This window comes from Myripristis murdjan, chromosome 1 (genome assembly GCF_902150065.1).
Source record: "Myripristis murdjan chromosome 1, fMyrMur1.1, whole genome shotgun sequence".
Classification (NCBI taxonomy): Eukaryota; Metazoa; Chordata; class Actinopteri; order Holocentriformes; family Holocentridae; genus Myripristis; species Myripristis murdjan.
In genome coordinates, this window is record NC_043980.1 from 37,896,076 (window position 1) to 37,915,994 (window position 19,919).

Consider the following 19,919-nt stretch of genomic DNA (forward strand, 5'->3'; position numbering starts at 1 on the left):
ACATCCAATCACAGCGAGGCAGTCAGATTAAAGGCAGCAGTGCTGTGCATGAGCCACATCACACACACACACACACACACACACACACACACACACACAGGCAGAGAGGGTGAGAACGGGACTCACACATAAAACAGGAGATAAATGCACTGGATTTATAGGCCTGTTTTATGCATTTATATTGTGCTGGTTTATGTGCCATCATGTTTTTTTTTAACTGCTTTCATTGTCATTGTGTCTTCTATTGCTTTTATCTGCCGGATGAATTTCCCCGCTTGGGATAATAAATGACTGAGGCTGAACTGAACACCAGGAAAGGAAACTAAAGACCTATCTTTTTAATCTGGCCTTTATTTTGGAGTAAGTTGTATTTTGCCATTTTCATATTTATTTTTAGCCTTGTGTTTATTTTATTGACTATTTATTTGTTTGTTTTTAACACTTTCTAGATTTTACTGGAAATTTTGGTCTGGCATAATTTTTTTTTTTTGAATGATGCTGGTGTTCAAACTGATGTACACTTCCCATGAAATGACCTCACATGACCCCAGCTTCCTGTAAAACACAGGATCTCAAGTAGTGACATCATCATACACTTGTAAATGAAAAATTCAACCAATTAAACCTTCACAAATCAAATTCATCAAATAAAATTCTTCTCTCTCCCAAAAGGACATCTTATTGGTCTACACTTGTGAATGATCCTGCCCTGCACCATGTCTCCGCCAAAACTTCCTGTTTCAACAGGAAACACATCAGATCAAGAGAGTAAGAATATTCTAGAATATATTAGAGAATATATTCTACATTCTATTTTATTGTTTTTATCTTGTTTTTTATATTTTTTTTCAGTATCTTATTCTTGAGTTATTTTATTATTGCTGTGTCTTTGTTGTTTTAAATCATCTCATATTGTTTTTATATTTTTATTCAGTATCTTATTCTTGAGTTATTTTTTCATTGCTGTGTTTTTACTGTTTTAAATCATTTCATATTGTTTTCATATTTTTATTTGGTATCTTATTCTTGAGTTATTTTATTATTGCTGTGTCTCTATTGTTTTAAATTGTTCCATATTGTTTTTTATATATTTTATTCAGTATTTTATTTTATTTTATTTTATTTTTATTTATTTATTTATTTATTTATTCTTTTTAGATTAACCATATTTTATGAGCGTGCATCAGTCTCCTTGTCCTTTCACTTCTTATTTTATGCTTATTTGTCAATCAAGATGTAAAGCACCTTGAATATCATGCATTTGTTTGAAAGGTGCTATATAAATAAAATTTGATTGATTGATTGATTGATAAGAGTCCATTTCACGTGGTCTCTAACTCTGTCTGTCTCCTGTCCCTCCTTGTGTGAGTGTTATCACCCAGCGTCACATGACCAGGCCACGCTGCACCTGTCCTTCCACCTCGTGCAAGATTTAACTCCTCCGTCGTCTCTTCAGGTGCAAAGCACAAACTTGAAGTAGCCTTGTGTGCCTTCCCAACAGGAGAAGCCGTCCTCCGCCCGGCCTCGCTCCTGATCGTGTGCAGCTTGTTTTGACAGTTACTCCCATTTGATGAGGTCATCACTGCGCGTCAAGTTGGCGGCTCGCAGGGCGCCTGCCGTCCTGCAGCTGCGGAAGATCAGACTGGAAATCCCCGCACCCTCAGTCCTAGATCTGAGTGTGTGTGTGTGTGTGTGTGCTGTGTGCGGTGAGCAGTAGATTACATGAGTGTGTATGTGATAGTCTGAAAGGTTTGCGTCTGGTTTGAGGCTGGCTGTCCCTGTTGAGCTTGGCTGCCAGCGTGTGTATTTAGGTGCGGGCTCTTATATTTGTGCATGAGGTATTTGTGAGTGTTTCATTTTGTGTATTTGGATGAGTTGTGCGTGTGTGTGTGTGTGTGTGTGTGTGTGTGTCAGCATGTTTGTATGTGTAGGTGGATGGTTTGAGTTCTGTATCCTCGCAGCACATGTGCGCCCGGCATGTGGTCGTGTGTGGCCGCCCGAGAGGAGGCGTGTGGCACTCGGTGTGTGTGTGAGCGAGAGCCAGCGAGCGCGAAGGAGAACGAGGACAAGGCCTGTTTGTCTTTCAGTGTAAACTTCCATAACTTTCTTGTTTCTTTTTTCGCTTTCCTTCCTGCCATTCCTCTATCATCCTAATCGTTCTCAGTTTCACCCCGGCGCCCCCGCACACGTTCGCATGCTGGCCCAGTGTTTACACATGGACCTACAGGGCCCGAATTTCCTCCCTCTCTCCCTCTCTCTCCTTCACCTCCTAATCCTCCCAGCCTCAGTCCCTTCCTCTCTCTCTATCCTCCCATCCCTCCACTTTCACCCTCTTCTGTGCTTCTCTCTCCAAACTACACCCCAAACTAAGATCCCTGGCAACCTCTCCCGCTTCCCTCTGGCTCCAACACCCACGCTTTCCCCACTGCTGTGTGTGTGTGTGTGTGTGTGTGTGTGTGTGTGTGTGTGTGTGCAAAGGCATTTCACACAAAGATGACAAAACACCATTTTGGCTCTACCCCACTGTTTTCTGTCGCTTGCTCACTCCCTCACTGTGCACATTCACTCAGATAAAGATGTCCGCAGTCTTGACCATTTCCACCATTTTTCCTCTGATCATGTTCTTGCGATTCTTCTCTATTTATTTGGTCCACATCTTTGGTGGTAAGTCCTTGTGGTGGTGTTTCTGCACTGCACTTTGCAGATGTCACCTGACCATCAAACAGTGTGAGTGGGACTTCTGCCGCTCATGCTACCAAGCCAGTTCTTCTGTTTGTTCTAAACAAAGTGGAAATGGAAAATGCGTCACTTCCTGCACACCAGATGATGTTTCCTTGGGAAGAGCTGCCAGAGCAGCAAATGTAAACGCTTTCATGAATTGGATTTCACTTGAATCAATATTGTGCTTTATCAGTTGGCAATGAGTGAAAGGGACATTAATATATATAAAGAAGTTGTAGGTTAATTTAATCTGCGCAGACAATAAAGTGTGTATGTGAGTGAAAAAACAAGGTAGATAGAGATCTGCATGTGAACCATGCACCTCATTTCTTCATTTCCTCCCTCGCCCTTTACCTCCCCCTCCCCTTTAATTAGAAACAGGGCTCCATGCCTCCTCACAGTCACCCCTGCTTTCCTCTCCTTTTCATTTCCATCTCACTCTCACTTCAAGCTCACTAACTTTTCCAACTCATATCCCTACAGTCCACACACACACACACACACACACACACACACACACACACACACTATATATATATATATATATATATATATATATATATATATATACATACATACATATACATACATATACATACATTTTCTCACAGAAGGAGCAGTTTGCCCACCTCCACAGGGAGGTCAGAGGTCAGGGCCAGACAACAGAGTAGCAGCCCTGGACCTTCTAGGGACTCAATGTTTTGCTCAAGGACACTTCAGCAGGACAATGTCTCGCTGTTGTGGGGCTGGAAATTCCCCTTCCATTGTAAGATGGGTTCCCTTCTCACCAAGCCACTTGGAAACTCACTAAGAAAGTCATCAGAAAGTCATAAGGTGCTCTCCCACAGTGCCTGGCTGCCTGCTGTGGAGGGACACACTGCATGTTTACACCAGTGGAAATTCCCTGATTGGCTTCAGCAGAGCTACGGCTCAGCAGACGAGCAGAGCCCTCCTCCTGTCTTTGCTCAAGTCCCTGCTGGATTTATTTAATTTCAATATGTATCCTCTGTAAGTCATTGTTTATGTGGTGAGGAGTGATGGGTTTAACCCCTTAGAGCACTCACATTACTTTGTAGTGGTTGTTGCATTTTGCCCTGTCCCTGATTAGGATAAGCAAGTAAAGAAAATGGATTGATGGATGGATGGCAACTTAATGCATTCATTTTATCATTATAATCTATTGTAGTGACTTTTGCTTTTTTGTTGAACTTGCCATAGCACTCCTTTTTCTATAAAAAAGGAAACTTTGTACCAAACTACTCCATGGTTATGGTAAATGTAAAAATGAAGTAACTAATTAGGCAAGACACTGTAAGTTTATTTGTAAGGCACATTTCACACACAATGGCAATTCAAGCTGCTTTACATAAGGCATAAAAGGACATTTAAAAGCACAGAGGGAAAAAAAATGCAACAAAATAAATAAAATGGAAAAATAAGAAAGTAAAATGTGCATCGGAAATATAATGTCAAAATGCAAATAAAACCTCTGTCTAATTACAAGAATAGAACAATACACAAATTTGATTAATTAGATTAAAAAGGCTCTCCCCAACACTGATGGTGAATTTGTGTCTGTGCATTTGGTATGTGTATATTTAGTATGCTGTTGTAATTTAAAACCTGTAGTTAATACATGAAGAAGCAGGACATATGAATTCCAGTAAACACATACACACACATAGGAAAGGCTCGTCCACAGTGCAAAAGATACACACATGTGCTCCATCCTTACACACACAGTGAGAGTCTCCTTCTCCATTTATATCTATTTATAGAATCTATGGTGAATGAGGGATTTCTTCTGTTACGTTGTGAATTTGTTTGTCTTTTTTTTTTTTTTTTTTTTTTCAGGCGGGGGTATCTTCCCACGGCCTGGCTGGGATGGAGCCAGGAGGATGGAGGTCCATGTTTGTCAGAGGGGAGGAGAAAGGGACAGAGGGAGGGAAGACAGAGGGGAACAAGTGTCACTAATACTCATCCCCTTTCACCCTGATCCCACACACACTCATGAATCCCCGTGACAGCAGCGCTAAGCCAGTGTCTTTACACATGTATGCGTCTGTAAAACCCCAGCATCTCCTTCCTCTTTGACTCTGGGCCAGGGAACAACTGCCCGGCCTCATCACCCATTTACTGAGTCCACGCCATGACAGTCACACTGGAGCTGTGATAATGAGGACATGACTGTGGTGCACACTCAATATTTCACACATGATATAACTGCCCCAGTGGAGCTGTTCACTGGCCAACAGAGGAAGCTTGTGGTTGTTATCTTGCTAGATATAGAATATGCCTACACCATAAAAATATTGCAGCACTTCATAGGCTAGGCCCTAGTTGACTCAAAAGTCAGTAGCTCTACTGTAGCAGGTCGACCATTAAAGAAAAAAAAAAAAAAGATACTGGCTGAATGCTCCAACTCCAAAATGGATGAACTGTCCCTTTAAGGCAATGTGTTAAATCAGAAAATGTCTGATCAGATCGAGTGTTAATTATTCACTTAGTCCACTTACTGATAGATTGAACTTCAGTGTTATGCATTATTTTGCTAGTGAGAAGGTCTGTCATGTCAGTTATTCATGTGTTTCAAAATTAATGTTTACATAATAATAAAATAAATTTTAATAAATTATAAATACATAAATAAATCAATAAATAAATAATACTATTTGTTATGTAAGCAGCTGCCTCTGCCTAATGCAGTGCAGACACAGAATGGCTGCTCCTGCCTCATACTTCAGTCTTAGGTTTGTAACAGGACAGGGAATGAACTGGAAACGAATAGTCACCAATGTTATTTTTATTGTTAAGGCACAAGACTAACAGACTAATGATTCACCTACAGACAGAAGTTTCCATACTGACACTTTATTCAAAGTTGAAAAGAGGGGTTTTTGAGAATGAATGACCTGAAATGCAACACATGCTAGCAAATATTACAATAAATTCACAGTATTTCTTAATAAACTTAATAAAAGTATGATCAGTTTAAAGAATGCGCTCACACACACAAAAGCTGGGTTATTTCAGTAACACAGAGCAGGGTTGAGGCTGTTGGGTCAAAGACAGAAACCCAGCGCCGCGGGTTGGAGATGTGACCCAAAATGGAGGCTCATGAGTCTTTGCAGTCCTCCATTGTCATGCAGACGGTGACCCGACCGGACTTTCAGCGCTCTTTGCTGCAGCACGTAAGAGGAAATGGAAAGACAGGAAAAGTGTAATTCAAATTTCACTGTTAACATGAACTTATTTTAGTGAGGTTGCTGTATAATTAGCCTTAGTTCACGCAAGACAACAAGCTAGCCGTTAGCATCAGCTAGCCAGCGCGACCTGTAGGATAAAGATAAAAGTAGAGGTGCCATTCAATTACTGCCTCACTATATTTGTTTAAAATATGGATATGAATACAGAATTAAAGTCTGGTGAAGCAATACAGAGCTGCTAGCTAAACCTGCCTTCATCATTGAATTAATAAATGAATGGCTAAAATAAATACAGCTAGGCTAGCTCTACACACTCTGAGTTCAGTGTAGAAAAAAAAGTCATATTGGGAATAAATAATGGTCATGTTATATTTAGCAGCTGAGCACACTGACAGACTGCCTCTCCCTCTTGGATGGAGACAGCCTGACCTCCATGATACCTCTCTGTCCTCGGGCCACTGCTGAAATGTCAACATCACCTGAAAACCTACTTCAGGTTCACCTGGAGAAGGCCTGGACAAAATGAGTAATGTTTGCTTCAAATATAGAAAATCATTAGGTAATGACATAAGAATGTTATTCCCATCTGCAAGATGGGAAAAATGACATAAGAATGTTTTTCCCATCTGAAAGTTAAGTTATGTTAAGTTGAAAGTTATGTTAAGTTTTTATCTTTTTTTGTTTGTTGGTTTTTATTTCTGCTTCACCTGACAGTGACAGGAGAGAGCGACAGGCAGGGGAGTGAGACAGGTCGACATGCAGCAGAGGGTTCCAGGCCTGATTGGAACCCTGGCCCCTGTGATGAGGCCCCGGCCCTGCACACGCCCCACCAGGTGAGCATCATGTTAAGTTTGACTCAGTTCATTATTGTTTGTGTCTAACACCTTCTTTTGTGTCTTTGTCTTCTCCTATACTTGGATTTCTCAGCATTTCTCTCTTAATTATTTTTTTCTTTCTTAATTTTTTTTTTTTTTTTTTTGCTTTTAGCAATGAAAGAATGGCTTGGACATCATTTCATCATTGCATCGTTTCATAACAATTTAATTTCTTCAACTAATTTCTTAATGCAGAAGTCAATCAATATAAAACAAGAAATTTTACTGATAGCGCAGAAACGGTTATATTTTTCAACCCAGTTTTTGGTAACATTAACTCAACTAATTTTTTACCCATTTTTGGGTAGATAACATAGGCCAGCATGTTGGGTCAAACCCATAACCCAACCCTGCTGGTTCATCATAATCCAGTGCCATTTTTGACCCAGCGCTGGATTACCAAAATAACCCAAATTGGATTATTTTTAACCCAGCAGTTTTATCTTAAAGCACAAGATATGAGTTCATATAAGCATTTTATCAATATGTCTCTCTGTCTGTCTATTCCCTGCATGATATAATATGATATGTGACAAAACCAACAATTTAAACGCCAGATCCATTTTGGAACTGTTAGGATGCTTTAATTTTACTTTAATAATTACAGTGTGTAGCAGCATTTTAAATATTTTTTTTTATCTGTTTCTCTGAATTGGTGGGTTTGATGCATTTCAACAATCTTCTTTCTTGTCCTACCTTTGCAGCTCCTAAAAATACACATGAATGGGATCAAACGCACCAAAAGTCTCCTGCCAGATTTCTACCTCATTTTCACATGTGAAGTGCCTCTGCACACAGGTAAGGAGATCAGAGCCGACAGTCTTTTATGTATGGAGCTGCATTAATGCTATCACAAACGCTTGGCAGATAAGGCCCTGAATGTCTTGCTCAGTGGCATCTTGACAGTATTTGGACCAGCGACTAAACTGGTCACAAGCCAGATCTATAGGCCCACTGTTTAAACCCGCTGCCTGCTTTCATTCCAGAGTGTCAAAATGTTTGGTTATTTCTGCTCAAACTGCAAAGTGCAGTAACATGTCAGCTGTCCGTTTGGTGCCAAACAATTCAGCTGCATAATCAAGTCAAAGCACAGTTTATTTGCCTAACAGCAGACCTCAGGGTGGCTTTCGGCTTCCTATTGTTGTGCTAGAGTCCACAGAGGAAACATTTGGATATTTACTGGGGCAGACAGGTTAAGTACTTCTCGCTGTCCAGTAGTTACAGCGGCGGCAGAGGACGGAGACAGATGCTGTTAAACTTTTGGAGGTTTAGAAAAAAGAGTGAAGTTAATCTGCTGGTTGTACACAAGTATTTGCAAAATTACCTTCTAGCTGAAAACATCAATAGGCTAGTATTCCTCAATTAAATTTGATAGCTTTAACTAAATTAGTATTTTGGTAGAGCAAGCCTAGGTGACTCTATTTTTTTCCTCAAATGTTGGATATTGCATTGTGGAAGGAAACCCAACCAGCACATGTTGGGCAGGCCCAAATGGAACTGACTTATGAAAGTCAGAAATTAGTCAGAGAGTATTTTTGGCATTTGAAAAAACACAAAAATAGCATAGCGTCCAGTATGAACTGACTGCATGTGATTTATTTCAACGACACATCTTGGTAGCCCTCACATCAGCATTCAAATAAACATTTATCATGCCCTTGGCAATGTCAGACTGATATATCTGTTAGTTCTGCTCATAGCTGTAACCCTGGATAATGAATGAACTGTGTGGAGGGAGTCATGAAACAGGGAAAGATTTGGGTGGGGAGGTTTGTGTGGGTGGAGGGAAGTGTCTAACTCGAGAAAGGAGATTTATCATAAACCTGGACAGAGTTTGGAACGACGAATCGGGGGAAACAGAGGAGGAGAGAGATGAGGGAAAGTCCCGAAAGGTGGAGACAAGAAAAGAGGAGCAGAGAAAAGCAGGCAGGAAGGAATGAGTCAAGGACTGGCCTTGTTATTGTTGGAAAAGGAGTGGGAGAGAGATCAGGAGGATAGTGCCTGTGTTTCTGTGTGTGTGTGTGTGTGTGTGTGTGTGTGCACGCATTCACGCGATTTCATCGAACATGTGAATGTATATGCATGTCTCTCTTGACTGCTTGATTACCTGACAGACACTATCTAAATTCTCCTGATGCAGTGATTAACACACATCTGGTAGATGAAGCAAGTTCTATACAAAGCTGAAAATACTTTTCTCTCTTATATGTATTTTTTGGGCCAGCCTCAGCATCTCATCCTTTTTGTTTTCACCTGGATGTAGCAAAAACAAGGTAACAGGGCATATTGTAGACACTCCAGTCTTCCATTATCCAGTCTCTCAGAGAACATGAACAGACATAAGCTCTACTTTATTCCACCTAATACAACTGTTACTGCATCACTGAATGGATGTTATCAGTTATAACAGTTATTATCAGTTATTATAAAGACCAACAGAGTCGGTCACAGAAAGAGGTGGTTGGGGATGTTCAGTGCTGCCTACCAGTGAAGAGATGGGGGGAGCAGTATCAACGTATTCTTTGCAGCAGGAAGCAACAGGTTTTATGGGAAATTTGATCTTATTTTTGACAAACATGTTTTCACAAGTGCTTTCCAGAAAGAAAGGAGAGCAAGACCAGATTATCCAAATAGAAATAAAATCAAAAGAGAGAAAATAGATGAGAAATGTTAAGATATGGGGCCAGGAAGTTATGGTTTTCTGGTATGTGTGGTCTGTGTGTGTGAAAGAAGAGAGACACCAAGACAGAGAATATCACAAAGTAATTAAGCAAGCAGAGGTAAGAGCCAGGGAATATGTCTTCTTAAGCTGCTAAAAATACCTGTGCGTATGAGAGCAGCGAATGAGAGAGGCGGGTGGTCTGTACTGCTGATATGGTGGCGCTGCCAGAGCTACTTTCTCACCGGTGTTGTCTTTCAACAGCTGGCACACAGGCCCCCCTGACAGCAGGGGGGTCATGCAGCCATTTTTTGGCAACGTTCAACCAATCCAAATCCAAATTGTAAATGAAAAAGACCTGCCTGACGGTCATTACACATGGTAGCTCTTTCCCGGTGTAACTCAGGGCTGCCAACTTTGAGTACTGGACTGGAGTGAGAGTTTCATCACCAATCACAGAATAATTTAAGATGCTGCTCCATGGAAACACCCATTAAAACTTGGCTTTTGAGTGCTCAGCTATCTTCTAGAGTCAAAAGGCCTCATCTATAAAACTGTGTGTGGATGCCACACCAAAAGGTTCCATACGCACACATCAGGAAAAGTATTTATGCCAAAAAATATTCTGATTTATAAAACTGTGTATGCAGGTGCTTCCCTTTCATAAATCACAAATCTACCTGAAATGTTGTCCACGAACCTCAGCTTCCACCCTGTGAATGCTCACAGTTTACAATGTTTGGTCAAGAGATGCCCTTTATGATGTTATGTCAATATGCATGTTGAAGAGTTCATCCATTCATCTTGTTTTGGTGAGAAAACTGCAATGGGAGCACAGGACAAAGTGTGAAGACAAAGTTCTCGTTGGAGAGGTGGAGAGGTTTTTTAAAAGATGGTTTTTTTTTTTTTGGCATTTCTGCATTATTTGATAACTAAAACAGAGAGAGACAGGAAAGGCAGGGGACAGAGAGGAGATGACATGCAGCAAACGGTCCAAGCCTGGAACCAAACTCAGCCTGCCACAACAACGTCCCAGTCCCGACAAGTGGCACGCACCCACCAGGTGAGCCAGCAGGGCGCCATGTACTCAGCTACATTTTAAATTATATTGATTACAGATTTTGTCCACTACTCACATAAGTATCAGAAACTGTACTGACACAGAGTGACACATTATTTGTGAAGCCATCCACAGCGGACAGTCAGTAAAGAAGAACAAAGATGAGCTTTACAGAACACTGGCTTCTTCTCTAAAAAGTAACCTGGTATTTTATTTACTTATTTATTTGTTTGACTTCTTGTAAAACTTCTGCAAACATAGACTTCTGCTTGAGGTAGGTGCAGCTGTAAAAGATCTAAGGACCCTAATGGAAATAAATAGGAAGTTGTCAGACATAAGATAAGATGAAACAAGTAGAGTCTTACCAGGTATGGTCCCAAACAGATACTGTGATGACTGTTCTCATTGTAAAAAAAAAAAAAAAAAGAAAGAAAGAAAGAAAAGAAAACAAAAGAACTTGTTAATGCCTGATTTAGAATTAGCAATGCCCACTGATGTGAAACATCCACTTATAAATTGAGATAAGATTTTTTAATGACCACTAAATTTGCTAGAGCTGTTTCCTTTTAACTTTATTTTTTATGTTACCTTTCAGTTTCATACATTTATTAGTTATGCAAATATTTGACTTAAACATGGACAGGTCAATATAAATTATTCTTGTGTTTATTTGAAGAAATACAGTAGACAGTCATTTATGTCAAGTTACTAGGTTATGAGGTTATTACGTTAAAAGGTTACTATGATGTTAATTGTTTCAAACTTGATCAATGATTATAACTGTGGTCCTAAATCCTTGGTGCTGTGAGGAGTTCCATCAGCCTCCTGTGACCTGTGAGGAGTTTGGTTTATGAAGTCACAAAGGCTCCATGGAACTTCCAGACGTATCAAGGCTCTGTGACACAGAGCGGTCAGTACAACTTTGTAAAGCACAGCGTCAAGACACGCGTTGTCAACCGACAAAGTTTGCAATCAGGTGAAGTCACTGACACAGAGTGATAGGTAAGGAAGTTTATTTTGCTGATTTATATCTGCTCTTACTAAAACAAATCACACCTCTTCAAAAAGCAGGACATTTTGGATGTAATTTGTATCACAGGTAACCTCAATGAATGTGACTCAAATATTTAAATATTGAAAATATTTCCCTAACCCTGACATGTCCACATTATTCAGATCACATAGACAGATAGACAGATAGACAGATAGATAGATAGAGAGATAGATAGATAGGTATCACCTAACGATTGACTGTGATGGTGTATGTGGCAGGATGTCACTGACTGTTGCTCTCCTCTCAGACATGAATTCCCACGACTTCCCGATTGTCCCAGGAAGCCTGCTCTCCTTGATGTCCTGCAGCTACAAGGTGGAGTCCTTCCTGGGGGAGGGCACTTTTGGAAAGGTTGCCAAGTGCCTCAATACAAACACCAACAAGATGGTAGCCATCAAGATCATGAAGGATACAAGGAGATCAGTGCAAGACGCCAAGAGAGAGGTAGAAAAAAACTGCTCTGCCAATCAAAGTTTGGATTGTATCATGCTAGTGACAACACATTTTGGAGTAATTATGTCAACTGTATATATGAAAAAGAAGAGAAATGTCTGTACAATTATTCACCAGTCACGCATGTCCAGGTAATTGTATTCCATGGTTGTGTGGACACTGTGCAGCAGTGTTAACCTGATGGAGACATGAAAACATGAAAGACAATTGCTGTAACATCTGAAATATTCTCCAGCTGGCCGTTCTTAAGAAAGTGAAATCCTTGGACCCAGACACATGCAACATCGTACAATGGAACTGCAGTTTCATCTACAGAAACTACATGTGTCTGGAGTTTGAACTCCTGGATGTGAGTCTTAGAGACTTCTTGAAGCAGAGAAATTACTGGCCTCTGCCTCTGAAGGAGATAAGACCCATCCTTCATCAGGTACGGTGTACTGTCTTCCTCTCTTTATTGATCAACTGCTTGGAAATGGATACGGATGGAATATAGTCGACCTTCTCATGAGATCCATGTCTGTGACCTTTCTGACTTTTCAGTGTGCCACAGCACTAAAACACCTGAAGGACATCAACATAATCCACACTGACCTGAAGCCTGATAACATCATGATGGTAGACCGTCGACGGCAGCCACTCAGGGTCAAAATTATTGACTTTGGCGCAGCCTGTGCAGTTTCAGAAGCCAGGCAGTGTTGGTACATCCAGACCCGGTGGTACAGATCTCCAGAGGTCATGCTGGGCCTTCCGTTCTCAGAGGCCATTGACATGTGGTCTCTGGGCACGGTGGCTGCAGAGCTCTTCCTCGGGCATGCGCTCTACCCCGGCAGCTCTGAATATGACATGGTCAGTTTTTTCTCAGGATCTCTTTCTAGGCTTTTTATTTCACATATTTAGCAAAAATAGTCAACATCCTCTGATTTATATTTGTCTGGAGAAATTGAACATTTTGTGCTGTTTTCCCTGTTATCAACTACTTGTGTGTGACTTGTTCATATTTTCTGTATGAGTGAGGGAAATTGTAGAGGAATATTTTATAGTATAGAACTAAACAACACAATCCAGTTTGCTAAATTATACAACCTGTAATTGAGCTATATTGTCAAATGATGTGATTTTCTAAAAAAAATAGTTTCAAGCAGTCATCACACTTGATTAGGAAATATATTGCTTTTGAAATTGCATACCTCTTGTCTTTCTTGGCAACAGACATCATTAATACTTTATAATGGATATTAATGATAGCCAGTTTCAGTGTGTTGCTGATTCTCCATCATAGTACTCACACACACTATAGGACATGTGGTTGACTCATAGATGCCGTTCCAGTCCAGCCACTCAGGTGTCAAAGAAAAAAATGTTTTCAACCTCTTGTCACAAAATGTCAAGATGTAGAAAGGAGTGATTTCGGTGATTTCGTGCCTCTGTGTGAGTCTGCACTGCTACGATGTGACTTGAAGTTGTTTTGTGTTTCCAGTTGAGGTTCATCGTAGAGACTCAGGGTCAGCCACCAGATCATTTGCTCAGATCTGGACAGAAAACCTGCCGCTATTTCCACAAAGAGACCAGTGATTCCTGGAGACTCAAGGTACAATCATTCCTCTGCTTCAAACTAAATGAACTACGAATTTCTGCCTGTCTGTCTCAGGTCACTGTAATTGGGTATGCAGGACTTGCTAATGATAGCTATGTCTCCTCAGACTCAAAGAGAGGTCAGGAAAGAGATGAGGATCAAGTCCAGAGAGACCCGGAGATACCAGCTCAAAAACCTGGATGACCTTAAGCAAGTAGGTGATCTCTTTTGATGGTTCAACTTTTAGGATGTGTACATTAGCTTATTTGTTAAGGATTGCTTACAGTAAAGAATCTCCAGATTTTTTTTCCTACCTTCATCATCATGATTCAGGAAGTTGATTAAAGACACTTATGTTGGGTATTTATTTTCTAGGTCCATCAATCTGACCATGCAAGTGATGTGAGCTTCAGTACTGCAAAACTCAGGGATCAGAGGCAGTTCGTGGACATGTTGAAACAGATGCTGCACCTGGATGCCAGAAGACGAATAACACCCAGTCAGCTTCTGGAACATCCGTTTATCAGCATGAGCCACCTTGAGAACATGTACCCTGAAAGCTTGCAGTAAGTCTGTGCAAAGATGCTGTGTGATCTTGTGTGCTCATGCAATGGATGACGTAGTGTGAGTCACTGATTCATTGTCTTGCAGTGTCAGGTCCTGTTTTCTGAAGATGGACATCTGTCGGAGACAACAGCAGACCTCTGACAGCAGGAATGGTAGCGCTCAGACTACCCAGCAGCCATCTCTGCATCAGCAAGCCTCCTCTGGCACTGCCCACCATGACCAGCACAGGGTCCGACCCCAGCTTCAGCCTGCTGCTATGAGCCTGGCTGGGCCCCTCCACCAGGGTACCGACAGTCGTCCCTCCACCTCCACTCAGACCCAAAGCCAGAGGTCAGCGGTGAAAAGAAAGAGGGCTGAGCCTGAAGATAGAGAAGCTGACAACAGGTAGATGTTGTTTCATATTACATTATCACCTTTGACTATCAATATTCAAAAGATTAAATCAACATCTGATCTGTGCAGGAGCTCAGAGAAGAGGGCCAGGTATGGATGTGACGAGCACAGACATGGGTAAGCTTTGGTTCTCACACTGTTCACATATGTAGTCTTTAAAGATTTTATTTGGTATTGCAATTCTGTTGTTTTAATGTAAATGGCATTTTCCATTTACACTTTGAATTATGGAAATTGATTTAATTGATCTAATCTCAGGATCAGGAATACAATCCCTGGATTATGGGTAGATTTTCATTATCATGTTTGGTTTTCAAATGGAGTGATGATGTGTGTCTGCTTTACAAATTGAGGAATCATTAATTTAATCTTCCATGCATCACTGTTCAGAAACACGAAGGCATGTCTACCAACGACGAGCACGACCCATGCAGCCTCCAACTCAGGCCCACCCAAAGCTGAGCCAAACAGGACTGATGAGAGGACGGTCCTGCTGGGGAAGAGCAAGACATCTGCTGGACATTTGGCCTCTCAGAGCAGGAAGAGAAGTGGTGAGAAACCTCTACCGATGATATGTGTGTGTTGTCCTACTGAGAACAGAGATCAGAGGTCCTAAAGTCTGACTTTTGTTTTCCAGCACCTTACATCATTCCCAAGAGGACAGCCAACCAGGGAGGCCATGACGTGGCATCATCATCGTCATTTGGACCAGCACCATCTTCATCCTCTGGTCGGGCTGCTGCAGGTGCACAAAACGGACTGAGACCTGCTGCTTCTACCATCAGAGGGGCCACAGGTCAGACTGGATCCAAGAGGGCCAGACTCAGTCCCCTCATAGAGGACAACAGAGGCAGAGCTGGAGCCAAGACTGAGGCCCCCAGAGCCACAGCTCAGGCCAACACCAACACCTCTACGTCCCAGACTGGCACCATCTCCCCTACGGCCCAAAACTGGTACGCTGCCTTCATCCCAGAGCTCTTGGTCTGCTTCAAATCCACTGGACCAAAACAGAGCTAGTCCTGGAACACAAGCGGCCCTGAAAAGGATTAAGCAGGTACAGAAAATTAATGAATGATCTCTGTGAAACATGTCTGAAGTTTGTCATTCTGCAATTATCTTTCACACTTCAGCAAATCATGAAAGTGAATTTCCTGTTTCCTGTGTAGCAGCTGGGAGGAGATACGAGGAAAGACACATGACGACCACTATAATGAAGACACACTGGACAAAAGGAATCAGTGCCAAGAAGCAGACAGAAGCTAAAGCCAACCTGAAGCGCTGACATTAAGTCCCTCTCCTCGACTGCTTCATAGGACCATGGCCTCAGCAAGGCTGTGTGCAGACAGAGTTTACACTGCATTCCTATGAGAGCACAGAACTCAGAGGCTGCGACACGACTCCACTGAGGTGACGAATGCCATCACCAGGAAACACACAGGTAGATCTTCTTCAGCTATCTGATTGTGGTGCTCCAGCCGAAGTGGTTTACTAGACTGCATCGTGCTTCATACAACATCATCGAATGCTTTAAAGTCACTTTGGTGTCCCTGCACTTCAAGGCTCAGTGCTAGTGTGAGATTATTGACTTTGCAGGTTGGAGAGGATTCAGCAGACGAGTAGATCAGCACCGTGGGGACTCCAGTGGCAGAGAAGGCAACTGGCAGGGCAGGTGAGTATACATGCCTGGTGACTACAGACGGCAGGCTGATTCACAAATTCAGAACCTACTTGCTGTCACTGTTGCCAAACAACCACAGCCCTGTCTAGTTTTACCTTTGCTCTGACAGCACTAACAAAAAATCTGCTTTTACAGAATGAACCCAGCGTAGGGCTGCCTCCTGACTGCTGCATGTCTGCACTCTGTCCTCTTTCTCAGGTACTGGTGAAGTGTTTCTACCTGGCTCTTCAGTGGATACTCCTGTCAGCCCCGTCCATCTCAGACGCAGTGTTTCGACCCGGCAGTGGAGGCAGTGTTCCAGGATCTATTGCACGCCCAGCCGTCCTGGTGGGGGATCCCTCTTTGACTTGGCCCACCCAAGGTTTCTTCCATATTTTTTGCCAATAGGGCGTTTTTTGGGAGTTTTTCCTTGCATGCATTGAGGGTCTAAGGCTGGTGGTGCCAGGTAAGTAGGACCATGGATGAGATTTTGATTTCAAAGGTGGGGGGGGGACACAACTGGCTTGAGAACGGGGTTGGGGTGGGGGGCTTGAACTGCTTGAACAGTGCCATGATATCTACCCTACACCTCAAAGCAATATGAAGTTCAAAATATAATAATAATAATGATAATACATTTTATTTGTTATGGCGCCTTTCATGGCACTCAAGGTCGCCTTACAGTAAAATATGCATACATCAAGTGGTCATACAGACATTTCACAGACAAAAGTATGCAAAAAAAAAAAAAAAAAATAAACGTTTAAGTAAAACTCAAACTCTTTCAGTTCTCTGTGTTTTCTAGTAGTTCTAGTTTTCTATTGTTACTTTTAAGTTCACTGCATATAGCTTATAGCACATAGCATTTAGCAGCATATAGCATAAAATTACCACCCAATTCTGTGTTTCACCTTGTTAATCAACTTCACTCCAACTCATTACCACCAATTTTACACTTATTTTTGGAATGTATGGTCAAATTACGTCTGTGAGTAGGACAGGGAAGCTTGCTACAGACAGGTGACAAATTAAAGGAAAAACAAGTGTCTTAGTGTGGTGTTGGGCCACCACAACAACTTCAATGCTCCTTGGCGTCTTCATGAGCAAATAAAACAACATGATAAAGTGAATCCACTCTACTGGTCATGACTAGAGTCATTTAATTTTCTATTCAACAACTCAAAATGTAAATAAAAACTGTTGCAGAGCATTCATTTTGAGGTATTTCATCCCCAATGTTTATTTAAATCTTCAACTGTTTAAATAAAATCCATTCCAACATTCATCCTTTTTTTTTTTTTTTTTTCCACAAAGAAGTGAAACTTGATGTTGTATACAGTATTAGATAAGGTGTTGCATGGGTCCCTTTGGCTCTTTCTCCTTGTACCAAGTTAAGACTCGTACTACTGTAAACAACACAGCTGTGCTTCTAAAACGCTCCGGTATGGTAGATGTCACTGGCAGATTATTTTACAATACAGAGCAAGCCCACAGTGCTTCCAATCGCATATTGTATTTTCACTCTCTTTTTTTTTATCATGCTTTTATCAGTATTGTCCTACTAAAACCCTCTATCTTCAACAAGTCACCGTGCTAATAACTGGGAATAAGTGTGTGATGATTTTTTAGATGGCTTCCATACATTTGTGAAACTTTGAAATCTAATGTCAAATATTTGAACACTGACACCAGAACTGTCTTCATACTATATTTATCTGCATATACAGCAGTTACTGTATACTTATGCATGGATATCAGATCTTACCATCAGTCCCTAATGATGAATGCAATTATTCTTCCAGTATAATTTTTAAGTTTGTTCCTAAAATTCCTTAAAAAAAAAAAAAAGTCATACAGAACCAGGAAACTTTTTATTTAATTTGTTTTATTTTAATTTTATTTTTAATTTCCTTGAATTTAATTGTGTGCTGTAACCGCCTGTTTTACTGTGCATATGACAGTAAAACTTCTTGAATTAAGCTCTGCTCTCATTGATGTTCTACATGCAAGGTGAAATTATTGTTTATGAGACAAAGTAAAACACCAAGTGAAAACAGAAATCTGATTGGCTGTTGGCCACAAAAAGGTCGTGGCAGCAAGCTCATCGAGCAGGTACACAGCAGCCAAGCATCCTATGGACTCCCTGTGCCTCCTTCATCGTGTTGCTCACAGTGGAAATGCCGGGTGAGATTCAATACATTCAGCGGAGCTTCTGAATACTACTGACTGGAAATCCTAATAAGGAAAAAAATACTATAAAACATCAAAAACAATATGAAACACGTCATTCTGCCAATCAGATAATACACTGTTAGAGCTCCTGGGCGTGTAACAAGACGTGAAACAGCACTGACTCCCAAAACACAAACATCCATACAGAGTGACTGCTGCCCCACACCGCGCCACAAAGCCTCCTGAAGATGGAGGATGCCTGTGAGAACAGTGTGGGGGAACTGTCTGTCCCTGAGAACAGGCTCAGGGACGAGTCAGGAGAGGAAAGACTGCATGTGTGTGTTTGAGGTTGTGTGTTTGACCACTGCAGCGGGTTAAAGATCCCTGCAAGCAGTGGTGGACAATAACCAAGTACTTGAATACTGGACTTAATTACATTTTTCAAGTATCTGTATTTTGCTTGAGTATTTTTTGTTGTTAAACTCCACTATATTCCAAAGACAGTTATTGTATTGCACTACATTTGTATGAAAGGGTTGTTGATACTTGTCACTTTTAAGCACAGCTTTGAAATCATTTTTCTTTTCTGAAATGCAACTGGACTTTGATGTAAATGAGGAAATATGTCATCCAGCTGTGTGAAACAAATGCAATCGAGACATTCGCCTTCAAAGTAAAAGGTATCCATTCCAGTTTGTTAGCACAGTTTGAATGACTAACCTGGCGTTGGTCCGTACGTTTGTGCAGCAAAGTGGTTCCTCAAGCAAGTCAGTGCATCCATCAGGTAGTTTCAGAGTTACCAGGTTCTGCCAATGCATTTTGAAAACAATACAGCAATGTGTTTATATGAAGAAGAAAATATACTTTTCAATATGCAGCAAATAACTCCAGTACTTTACCTCGTGTGAAAGTTTGACTGGGCAACTTTCACTTGGGAAAGTTGAGGAAATACTTAATGAGGAGGATCTTTGACTCCACCAGTGGGGTTGTTTTTTTCTACCGCTGCTTTTAAGCAGTATGACAGTGAATGTAGACAAAGGCTACAGTGGCTCGTGAGGACATCAAACTCATCTTTCCTCCGTCTGCCTCAACAACACAGCGCTAACAGATTTTGTCATTTACAGCTTCTCTGTAGCAAAACACAATTTTACCACAGCCACATGAGAAAGACCAGACAGGCAGGGAAGAGCAAAAGATAGACACAGGACAGAGAGAAGTGAAGGGAAAAGAGACAGGGAGAGACCACTTAAGAGTGTGAGAGCTGAAGCAAGCAAAAGGGTGGTCTGTGCTTTAAACCACTAAACATGGCCTCAACAAGATCCACGCGGCATTAAAAGTCATCAAACGTCATTAGAGGCCTTTCAGCTCTTTGTAAAGGAGACCACTGATTAGCATTGGCGATGTAAACAGCATTGCTAGCATACTGTTCATTACGTGACAATGACAAACAAACAAGACCAGCTGATTTCATGAAACCACTAACTGATACCATGTTAACCCACTCCCTTTAAACACTCACATCCCTTGGT

General features: G+C 41.3%; 1 protein-coding gene across 1 annotated transcript; it reads left to right on the forward strand.

Annotated features, from left to right (window-relative positions):
* Nucleotides 1–11,824: 11,824 nt before the first annotated feature.
* On the forward strand, nt 11,825–15,578 carry LOC115362522 (homeodomain-interacting protein kinase 2-like). The gene is made up of 9 exons (XM_030056484.1): nt 11,825–12,019; nt 12,264–12,455; nt 12,569–12,874; nt 13,506–13,616; nt 13,729–13,815; nt 13,977–14,167; nt 14,253–14,552; nt 14,952–15,112; nt 15,199–15,578. Exons 1-9 carry the CDS (start codon nt 11,825–11,827, stop codon nt 15,576–15,578), a joined length of 1,923 nt encoding a protein of 640 aa, XP_029912344.1.
* The last annotated feature ends 4,341 nt before the right edge of the window (nt 15,579–19,919 follow it).

Bases quoted from the DNA above. Each gene is read 5' to 3' on its own strand.
- LOC115362522 (XM_030056484.1), top strand. From the start codon at position 11,825: ATGAATTCCCACGACTTCCCGATTGTCCCAGGAAGCCTGCTCTCCTTG. The intron at 14,168-14,252 runs GTAAGTCTGTGC...ATTGTCTTGCAG, and splicing joins ATGTACCCTGAAAGCTTGCA to TGTCAGGTCCTGTTTTCTGA. The intron at 15,113-15,198 runs GTGAGAAACCTC...TTTGTTTTCCAG, and splicing joins TCAGAGCAGGAAGAGAAGTG to CACCTTACATCATTCCCAAG.